The following is a 12,334-nucleotide window of genomic DNA, read 5'->3' on the forward strand; positions in this document are numbered from 1 at the left end:
AAGAAGCGTTCATTGTCAGAACTTTTCGAGTGTACCTACGAGTGAGTGCATGAGTGTATGCGAGTGTGCATGAGTGTGAGTGCGAGTGCAGTCTTCAAAAAAAAAAAAAACGAAGAGTGAAAATGATATTTTGTCAGCTTCTTTGAAGCAAAAGTCAAAGTTGGCGGGGGAAGTTGAGGCTTTGCAGATTGACTGGTCAATTGCAAAAGGCAGAGAGGCACATGTGACTAGACAGAGGCAATTGCAACTCCAACAAGCAAAGTGCATTATCAATACACTGAGCGAAAAAAAAGCCATCTATTTCATTACTTGATACTTAATTAAACTTATAGCTGTCAAATACTGAACAGAAATTACAATATTTCCTATCAGTAGTTGACTTTCTTTTGGTTTAAAATTAATACTATATATACAAATGTAGCATTTGGTATATTTTAGTATTTTTAGTATATAATTTTGATATATTTTAAGAATAATACCACACTATTTTGGGTGTTTAGTGCAAATGGGTATTGGTTATTTGGTATATTTCAGTATTTTTTCAGCACATAAATTCGGTATATCTTATGAATAATATCATATTCCTTGGTATATTTTTGCATTTTTCAATATATGGATTTGTCATATTTTTGGAATAATACCAGTATATTTCAGTATATAAATTCCGTATATTTTCTGAATAATACCGCTTTCTTCTTACTTCTTCTTACCACGGGTCTTAGTAGTATATTTAGTACTTTTTTGGTATATACCAAATATGACATTCGGTATTTTTAAGTACTTTTGCGGTTTTTAGTAAAAAAAAAAAGCAAAAGCAAAACAAATATAGTTATTTTTTAGTGTGTCATTGCTATTTTGCTTTTAAATATTTCCCCGTATATATCCTGCTTTAAACTAAAAGCGAAAAACAATTCTTGAAGTGTAATTTTATTTCCACTTTTTTCCCTAAACTTATCATCAATTTTTCTTCTTCCCATTTGCAGAGCACTCTTCGACTCGGTGCCCTCGTCGATGGGCAGACACAGCTACAGCCAGGAGGAGCTGAACAGTGCGCTCCAGGATGTGGTGGCCAACAAGTCGGCGGGCTCACGCAAAGCGTCCAGTCAATACCTCTTGCAGCGCTCCGTGTTGCGCAACAAAATGGACAACATGTCGCTGAACTCGAAGCAAACGCACGGAGTGAAGCTGGAGGAGCAAGAGGATTCAGGCGACGAGGTCAACGATGCCGATAGCAATGGCTCTGGTGCAGCGTCGGGTTTCCAAGAATTCGCCCAACGCATGGCTGCGAACACTCAGCATCTGCGTAAGCTGAGCGGCATGTCCGAGCACAATGGCAGCGATCTGGGTGACGACCTAGAGCCAGGAATGTCGCCGAAGCTGGCGAGGCCTCAAAGCGGTGGCACACCGACAGCAACAGCAGCTGGCGGTGCCGTTGGCATGCCGGTGCCGATTGATGTGAATGTGTTGCTGCGCACGCTGATGCTGGCAGCGGGCATTGGGGTGGTGCCCAAGCTGGATGAGACACAAACGCTGGGGGATCTGGTCAAGTCGCTGGTGTTGGCCAACAGCGGTGGCTTGTTGAACGACAGTCTGGTGAATGCTGTGGCCGCTGGTCACGAGATCAACGGCGACCAGCGTCTGCTGCAGCAGCAGCATCAACAGCAACATCACCACCACCATCAGCAACAGCAACAGCAGCAACAACAACAGTTGGCCGCTGTGGCCGCCTTTCGTCGTCACATACCAAAGTCTGAAACGCCAGAGACGAACTCCTCGCTGGATGCCAATGAGATGTGCGAGGATCCCATCTTGAAGATTCCGTCCTTCAAAGTGAGCGGCGCTGGCAACATATCGCCGCCGCTGCTGTCGCAACACAACAACAGCAGCAGCATGAGCAACAACAACAACTCGATGAACAATCGCAATGGCGATCACAGTCCACACTCGGCCTCGCCCATGCTGGCAGCAGCCGTTGCTGCCGCCGCCGCCAACAACAGCTATCGGCAGCAGCAGAACAGCGGCAGCAACAGCGGAGGCGGTGGCAGCAGCAATCTGTTGTCGCCATCACCGACATCCATACAGAAAATGATGGCCACGTCCATACATCGCAAGCTGAACGAACAGAGCAGCCAGGACAGTTTGCTGCGCAACAATGGCAACACCAGCGGCAGCGAATGCAGCAGCACCGGTGGCAGCAATGGCAATGTGAGCCTCAGCAACAACAATGGTAGCAACAGCAGCAACAGCTACAAGAAACCGAGCATTTCGGTGGCCAAAATCATTGGCGGCACGGACACCTCGCGTTTCGGTGCCTCGCCCAATATGCTCGCCCAGCCCCATCACAGCCATCTGCCCGCACATCATGCAGCGGCCGCAGCAGCCGCTGCCGTTGCCTCGCATCATCACAGCCAGCATCAGCAGCAGCTGAGCGCAGCGGATGCGGCACTTGGAAAGGGAACGCGACCGAAGCGTGGCAAGTATCGCAACTACGATCGCGATAGTCTGGTGGAGGCGGTGAAGGCGGTGCAACGGGGCGAGATGTCGGTGCATCGAGCGGGCAGCTATTACGGCGTGCCACACTCAACGCTCGAGTACAAGGTGAAGGAGCGTCATCTGATGCGACCGCGCAAACGCGAACCGAAGCCACAGCCCGATCTCGTGGGTCTCACGGGTGCTGCCAACAAAGTGAATGCCAATCTCGCCGGACTCAATCATCTCGACAAGCTGAAGGCGGGCAACAATGCGGCGAACAGCAGCAGCAACATCAACAACAACAGCAGCAGCAGCAGTTCGAACTCAAAGCTGAGCAATGCTCTCAAGAACAACAGCAGTGCTGCTGCCGCAGCGGCAGCTGTCACAGCTGCCACATCGAATGGCATGAAGTTGTCCATGTTTGAGGCGCCACCGCGGCTGCCGTTTCAATTCTGGGCGGCACCGAATGCCGGCGCCAACTATGGCCTGGACTTCAATTGCAATCCCGATGTCTTCAATCATCAGCTGAATGCCATCGAGTACGCGGAGAATATGTACGGCAACATCATACGCAAAAAGCTGGAGAACGAGAGCGATCCTGGGAGCAATGTGAGTGCTGGCAATGGGAATGGACATGCGCTGCTCGATCAGCTGCTGGTGAAGAAGACGCCTCTCCCATTCACCAACAATCGCAACAACGATTACAGCGCAGCAGCAGCAGCAGCCGCTGTGGCTGCAGCCAACGTTTGCAGCAGCAGCAACTCCGAGGGCATCAAGCGTGCTGGCAGCCCGATGGGCGTCTATGCGGATGTCAAGCGTGAGCGTCTCAGTCCCATGCGTGGCATGGAGAGCGCCAGCAGCGATGACGAACATGTCACCAGCAAAAATATTAACAATAACAATAACAACAACAACAGTGACCTGGCGCACAATAAGAACAACAACAGCAACAATAATAATGGCAACAGCAACAATGGAAATGGACGCAGTCGCATGACATCGCGGGACTCGGACACCGATGGCAGCAGTCTCAAGAGCGAACAGTCGCATAGTTCGTTAGCAGCAGCAGCAGCAGCAGCAGCGGGCAACAAAATGATGGATCTCAATGGCAGCGTTAAGTTCGATCCCGATGCTGCTGTCGCTGTCGCTGTCACGGCGCCAATCTCGCCCAGCAATTCGATATTGCACGAGAAGCTGGCGCAGATCAAGGCCGAGCAGAGCGATTGCAATGCCAGCGAGGAGCAGTTATAGACAACGTGGCAGCAACAACAACAGCAACAACAGCAACAGGTGGCAGCCACATTCGCTTGGCCACCGCTTGCCACACACTACTACAGTTTCTAAACGAGAATGAAAGAAAGAGTTCGTGTATTGTACAGACAAATGGTTCCACAAATGGGAATCAACACAAGCAGCAGAGTAAGAGAAAAGCAAACCAAATGCAAAACAAAACAAAAAAAGAAAACATTAAACATAAATAAGAAAAGAACTTTAAGTACGATTAAAAGATATACAAAAAAAATACATAGGCAAGGCAAGAGCGTCAGGTTCTTATTGTTAGTTAAGACATTACACAACACAACACACACACACACACCGTACATAGCTAAGTATATAGTACACACACACATATACAGGACAACAACAACAAGCAAACATGCATGGATACATTTGTGTATCTGTGCGTATTTATTGTTTAGTTTTTTTGACAATCGACAAATAGGCATTCTCTTGTACAAACTTTCTAAAACAAAACAAAAAATAAAACAAAAACAAAATAAAAATACAACAAAACTTTAATCAACAACATCAAGTAAATACATAATTTTATAAGACCAAACAACAACTAAAAAAAAATCAAAAACAAAAAATACAAATTATTTTAATTGCGTTTTCTCTTATGTTAAGTAACCAACAACAACAAAAAAACAAACTACAAAAAAACAAAGCATATATATTTTTTTCGAACGTAAAAACAGCAATAAAAGAAAATATGATGAACAACAACAACAACAACAAGCAAAGCAGTTACAAGCAAAGGAATAGCCAAAACTATGCAGCGCCTGCTAGCGAAAATTCTCAACTCAAAAAAAAAATACCTAAAATAAACATTCCAATACTTTGAAAACTTGACTTAGAAAACTTGAAATGTGATTCGCAAGCGCATAGAGTTAGCAGACGCCAGAGACATAGAAACTGACAAAAAACCCAACAACAACAACAAATACAGCAATAACTACAGCAAAAGACCATAGCTAGGAACAACAATAACAACAACAACAACAACAATAACAAACAACAACATCTACAATATCCGATCAATAATAGCCAACAAACAATAATAACAATAAAAAACAAACTACAACACAACAAACACTACAAAAACCGGAAATAGCAAAGCAAAATTCAAAAACTACAAAACAACTACAGAAAAAATTCAAAACAAAATATTATTTTCCAATTTCATACAAGTAACAAAAACAAATTGTTGAACATATTATTTGCATTAATTTCGTAGAAACAAGAAAATAAAATAAAAGATGATGGAGAAACTTACAACCCAGAAACCTTAAAGAAAAACAAGCATACAAAAAACGGAAATCAATAAACAAAGCTGCCTTCACATTTACAAATTAAATAAATGAATAAGAGGAATGAGAAACGTTAGGAAAAAGCACACAAAATAAATAATAACAACTCAAAAGAAATATACGCAAAACCAAAAATAACAAAATGCTTAGAAATTCACAATCAAAACTAAAACCACCAAAAATGAAAAACAAAACAAAACCGAACCCAGCAAAACCCATCAAAAACAAACTCCCATTTGATTTAATTTTTCAAATCAAAATTAATACAAAAATTAACAAACCAAAAAACACAAAAAAAACAAAACAAATAAATATATATATATAGAAAGAAAGAAAAACAAAACAAGAAATCCCAATATATTATTATATAAATTTGAATGTTTCGGTGTTTACATAAATCAAAAATTACAAAAAAAAAAACTACATGTTTAGGCATTTAATGGAACTAAGTGAAAATTAAATATTTGGCTATCAAATTCAAAATATTTAATAAGAATCGAAAAATAAATGAAAACTCTATATATATGTATATTTATGTATGTGTGTGTCTTGATCACTACGCGTATACCTCAAATAAAACACATGATCATTTTGAGCAAAAACTATATATATATTTAAATGTACTTATATACACTTATACACTCTACTTACACTCTACAACAAAGAATGTTTAACATATTTACACAGCATTAATGTACTCTCGTATAACCTCCTCCTTATAGTACACACACATACTACACACCTTTTGGCCAACACTAACACACACATACACTTCTCCCTTTACACACCCCCTTTCGAGGTCTCTCATGATTTTGGGCAATGTTTCAGAAAAGAAAAACAAATGAAAACACTTTCGATGGGTTACTAAATGTATGCGTAAATAAACAAAAAGATAAAAAAAAAAAATCTATATAAATGTACCTAAAAAAACAAACATATTTTGTGTGCTAGCTAGTAAGTGTCAAAAAGAGAAGAAAAGAAAAATAATAAATTATATATACAATACTAAATGTATTTTAAAAGTCGGTAAAGTCGGTAAAATATGCGTATGTCAAAATGTTTAGTGAATTGTAATTGTAATTGAAAGTATATATAAACAACTATATATTCAGCAAGACAAAAAATCATTTAAAAGCATTTACAAAACTACCAAAAAACAAAAAAAACATATTTATAATTTATGCATGGAAAGTTTAAAAAACAAAAAAAAACGTATTTATTGGCTAACCTTTAAAAAGCAAATTCAATGTGCATAAATGTTGTGGTTTAGTAACAAAATATATCAAATCCAAAATTACATTATACTTAACAAAAAACAAAAAAACAATAGACATTTGGTGTATCAAACATTCGATAAAAGAAAATTGTAAAATTTAGTAAATTATTTTGCAAAATGTGTGCGTATCAAAAATGAAATGTTTATTATACGAAATGGAAATGGAAAACATAATGGATGAAAGGAAATCGAAAAAAAAAAGTATTTATTGCTAATTAATTTATATTTGAAGTATACATAAATATTTATTATACATACATATATACATACATATATATTAGACACACTATCTGTGATTAATAATCCAAAATTTTGAAGAAACTTTTTCTGACTAATGTTGGTTAGGCATACATTAAAAACAACAACAAAAACAAAACAAAAAACTCAATCTAAACAAAGAAAGCAAAACAAATTAATAATGAAAACTTACTATAATAATGAAAATAATTAATAAACTATAAAGATCGGATACAAATAATTAACAACAAATAACTAAAGCAGAGCACAAGCAACACAAAATGAAAATAAGTAAAAGTCTTAACTGTAACCACAAGTTGGTAAAAAGCATATAATTATGGCAAAGAGTACTCGTATTCAAAATGGTTAAAATAATAGATACAAAACAACAACAACAACCACAACAAAAACAATAAGAGAATTAACAACAACAACAACAACAACTACAGCACATCACTAAAGACAAAACAGTTCAGAGTTCAGAGCATACATACTTATATAGTTGTACATATATTTTGGAAAATTTTTTACTCAAAACCATACAGGAAAACAACAGAAAAAAAAGCAGTCAAAAAAATGATGAAAAAATAAAGAAACTAAATTAAAATGAGATGAACATTTTATAAAACTAAATTATACAAAGTAATGTAAACAAAATTATGACAACAACAAAAGATATATGCAATTTTGTTCATAAGAAATGTAAAAAGATAAACATGAAATCAAACTAAGCGAAAAAGAAAAGAAAAAGTAATGAAATAATGACATAAAAATAAAGTGCAATTATACGGTTTATATTAAGAAAGCAAACGTTAAAGAATATACGAAATTTAGCAAATATTTCGATGAATGTTCGGTTCAATTTCGAGGCAACCAAAAAAACCAAACAAAAATCATTTCAATTGTTTATAAAAAGATAAAACCAAAAAACATCTATCCAAAAAAACACCAGACCAACAGACATGCCAGCCTAGCCTAAACTAAACTAGGCACTTTGCTTTGTGCCTTGTGTCTGAGTTGAGATCAGAAGACAAGCAACAAATGCAATGTACCCATCAAACACACACACACACACAGACATACAGAAATAGGAAATGGCATTCTTAGATACAAAACAAATAACAAAATATGTAAAAAGAAAAGAAACTGAAAAAAAGGGCGTAAGATATTGACAGAGAGATCGTCGACCTAGTGATAGGTTTTGAAGTCGAGTGTAATGAGTAACAGCTTGAGAATGTTGAATTGTATAGAATTTTTGCACACTCACCTAGTCTGGTCGCTTGCCCCAAAAAGTAGGCAACAAAAAATGCGACTTCAGACGCATTTGGTGAGCGTGCAAAAACGCTCAGGTACGTGTTTTATTTTTCGGAGAGAAAAAAGATTGATTACCCATACATTACTTATTCTTTGTTCACTACAAATTAATAGTTAATAATTGTACAATATACAAATTAAATCGATAAATATACATACATATACTTATATATATATACTAATGTTTATGTAATTGTTTATGAACGGCAAAGAAGAAAAAAACACAGAAAATGAAAGAGAGAACATCGTTTTTTTAGCATGCTTAATGAATTGCTCACCTTTGTGTATAAAATATAATTTGTTCAACACATGAATCAAAATTTGCTGAATATAAGTGCATATACTTAGAATTTATATTCTCCATATAATATTATTTATAAAACATAAATTAGTGCATATTATTACAATTATTATGATTATTATTACATGATTATTATTACAATTCTAATTATAACAAACGAAAAACAAAAAAGAAGAACATATTCTAATTCTATTATGTAAAGCGCAGTCTACGCAAAATAGGCAAATCAAAATTTTACTTATTATTATTAACTATCATTTACAAACATATATGTATGAATACATATGTATGTATATGTATATTATAGCCGAGTGTAGCAGACTGGCGTGTTGCCACTGTTGTTAGCCTTGATTTGTGTTTTGTATATATTAGACCACATTATTAAGATTATTTCATTAATACAATTTTTTATGATATGTAACTATATTATGAAAAATGAAAAAAAAAACGGGCAACACATTTGACTTATAGTGCAATTGTTTCAAACAAACAACAACAAATATTAATAATACACGTATATTAAAATGATAACAACCAACAACAACAACTGATATACTACTTTGCAATGCCAAGAAGTATGTTTACATATATACATTTATATATACATATATGTTAACAACAACAACAATACAACAACATTATTATTTAACCAAGAAAGCTCTTCAATTGAAAATCAAAAATCATTATAAGTGCACATAACATTTTATAGACATTTAATTACAAGCAACACACATAAAAACAAAGTCAGTAAAAATAATTTTGCTAAAACGAAACGAATCAAACATGAACCAAACATCACACACAGAAAATGATTTATATTGTTATTTTTTAAATCAGTTATAGAAACGAGAAACCATTCAAAGTTGAAAATTAACTTACCCAAAAAAAAAACAAATGATTAAGTTGTGCCAACAAACAAATTCATTATTTTTTTATGTTTAACTTGAGCGATAAATGCAAAGAACACAAGCAAAACACCAACAACAACTACAAGAAACAATAGCCCAGCAATGACAACCAACAACCAACAACCAACAACAAACATCAGCAAACAAGATCGAAACGTACACCAAACAACAATAGCCCAAACATAATTGAACTAAAAATTGATAATAGAAACATTCTCTAATGAAAGATCTACAACTAATCTTCAAGTTGTACATTAAAATGAAAGACAACAACAACAATGAACATCAAAACACAAAGCCTGACGTCGATTGTACTTTTCTTTTTTCTACAAGCAATTACAGCAAAACAATTTTATTAAACAATAGTACTACTCTTACTACAAACTAAAATAGCAACAGTAATAGAAATAGCAATAGCCACAAAACAATTAACTTTAAACCACAACAACAACAACTCCCAATACACACACATTCACTCACTCACACACACACACACAAACAGACAAGAACTAATAACTGATTTTTCAAGCAGACTTAAATTCATAGCAATAACCAATACAATAGCCACATATATAATTAACAATTATAGCCAAGCATACAATAGACCGCAAAAGCAAAAAGCAGAAAAAAGAAGCAGAACATGAGATCGAGAAGAGTGCTTTGCATTGCGTATACGCATTACGTATACGATGCATTCGTAAACAATTTGTCATAAGTAAAAAATGAAAACAATTTTTATTTCAATTATCGACTCAATCAACAAACACTACATAATTACAATTAAAATACAGAAGAAAAAAACAATAAAACAATAGCCCTAGTAACAATATTAATCGTATTAACCAATTAAAAAAAAAAAGCAAAACAACAATAGTAGTTCTAAGTTATTGGCAATGTAAAAGGCATTAACAAATACTTATAAACAACAGATTTTATCCACAACAAAACAAAAAAAAAACAATTAGAATCCAACAATACTCCAGACTTGGTTGAAATAAAACAGTTTCTCGTTTTCGTGTTTTAAAATACATTTAAAATACTTTTAAAAAGAAAAAAATAACAACAAAACAAAGACGACGCCCTCGAAGCGTTCTAACTGATGCAAGTACAATATAATCAACAACAACAACAACAACCACAAGTACATAGCAACTTGAGCAAAAATTTCATTTATTTTTGCATTTATCACTTTAAAAGCAAAATAATCATTTAATTACTTTTTTTGTGTAGAACAAAAGAAAAAACAAGATGGAAATTGTTTCACAGCCAATAAGCTAAACTAAATATAATGAATGAATAAAAAGAAAAACCACATTATGATTAGCAATAGCCCATAAGTACCGACAACAACAACAACAACAAATATAGCATTAACAAAACAAAAAAACAGGACAACAACAACAACAAAATAGCAAAGATAAAAACTTAAGCAAAACAGCTGACAAGCATGCGAAAAAAAGGATAACAAATAATTTCACTACGAAATTCCATAGAAATAATTTATGCAAATTATGTTTAGTTCTTTACAGCGAAAATGTAATATGTATCTATGTATATTTTTTTTACTACAAAAAAGTAAACAAATAACAAATTTGAAAACAAAAAAACATTTTTCTTAAGAAATTCAATTAAAAACATTTAAAATGCAACAGAAAATTAGGTTTGAGTTAAGTTACTTGTAATCATTTAAATAAATTTAAAAGAAATTTGTTCAGCGTGCATAATTGTTATATATACACTTATAAAATAATGCTTAAGTTAATGATTTTCGTTATTTTTATTATTTACTTATTATGTTTTAAACGCAAAAAAAAAGAACGATATATACATCTCTATATATACATATATATCATATATTTACGCTGAAAATGTTTATTAATAAAAACAAATATTTTAGTTCAACAATTGAAGTTTTCATTTCCTTAGTTTTACTTTCATTTATTACACACAAAGAGGCTTTTATTTAAACAACATTCCACATTTCCACTCACGCATGCGGATCAGCAGCAGCAATATGATTATAAATGATAATACAAAAACAAATATTAAACAATTTACATACTTGTACTTACAATTAATAAGTCATAGTAATCTATGACTTGGACAGTTATTATAAATCAATCAATAGCCCAAAGTAAATGTTGATTGTGATGGGATTGATTGTGATTTGTCCCAACATCGTCAATATTTGCTCCATTTTCACATTGAACAATAACAGAACAGAGATATGCAAATTGGCAAATTGGCGAAGCATTTGAAATGAAACACGTAGAAAACAGTTTTGATTTTACGATTTTAATTTCCCTATGATTTTGTATAAGTTGAACCCACTTGAACACTTTGGAAATAAGAAACTAAATGTACTGGCAAATGTTCTAGACCTGGTTAGGTGAGGAAAGGGCAAAAAACTATCACATATGAATAAAGCTATCGTTAATCTAAACTCAACAGCTTCAGGGACCAAAGAAGAAAATTTATTTGACAACTGATGAATCACATTCGACAAGACCTAAAACAAAAAAATATCAAAAATGAAAAGGCGAAAATTCTGAAATGAATCAATGCATAAATGGAAATAATTTAGAAACTAACAAAAAGAAAAACCAAAAGATATAAATCTAGGGAACGTCTAGGGAAACATTTTGGAATATACCAAAATCTGCAATGAGTATATAAAAATTCTATGTACTTACACAAATATGTACATAAAAACCCCTTTGGTAAAATTAAAACTTATATTAACACGTAAAAAATTAGACATGAAAATGGAGTTGAAATTCCCGGATATTGAAGATTTAACTATGAATAAGAAATTTGTATACGATATGCAGTAAAAAAAAAACAAATTAAATCATTTCATTAAGGATATTTCGGATATTACATATTTGGCTGAAATTGTGTAAAAGTCAAAGGAAAAAGGACAAAAAAGAAATTTTTGTTCAATAGAAAATTATGATTATTATTTTGGTGTAATTTTGGTGTAAATAAATAAATGAAATATCAAAATATAATGGATTGATAGGTGGGTTTTCTATAACACTTAACAAAAATAAAAAAAAGGAATGGAAAAATTAAACGATTAACAAATTAAATTAGCAAAATTTATGTCAACTTAGTAAATGATAAATTCAAATTTATAGTACTTACTTATATATTTGTGTATGTATGCTAAAATTAAATCATGGATATCGTGGATCATGGATATTGATTTCAATAAAAAACAAAATAAAAATAA

General features: G+C 34.0%; 2 protein-coding genes across 6 annotated transcripts in view; both read left to right on the forward strand.

The window, feature by feature from the left end:
• The window catches only part of LOC133837425 (putative uncharacterized protein DDB_G0277255), a 79,908-nt gene extending 69,809 nt beyond the window's left edge, over nt 1-10,099 (forward strand). For all 5 annotated transcript variants that reach the window (XM_062268175.1, XM_062268174.1, XM_062268178.1 and 2 more), the window contains exon 6: nt 984-10,099. In XM_062268175.1, coding sequence (XP_062124159.1) covers nt 984-3,723 — 2,740 coding nt within the window. In that variant the 3' untranslated portion in view covers nt 3,724-10,099. The remainder of the gene's footprint in view (nt 1-983) is intronic.
• LOC133837428 (uncharacterized) overlaps nt 1-12,334 on the forward strand; it is a 103,746-nt gene that overhangs the window by 15,831 nt on the left and 75,581 nt on the right. The gene's annotated exons all lie outside the window — the stretch shown is intronic.

This window comes from Drosophila sulfurigaster, chromosome 2R (genome assembly GCF_023558435.1).
Source record: "Drosophila sulfurigaster albostrigata strain 15112-1811.04 chromosome 2R, ASM2355843v2, whole genome shotgun sequence".
NCBI classification, from domain to species: Eukaryota; Metazoa; Arthropoda; class Insecta; order Diptera; family Drosophilidae; genus Drosophila; species Drosophila sulfurigaster.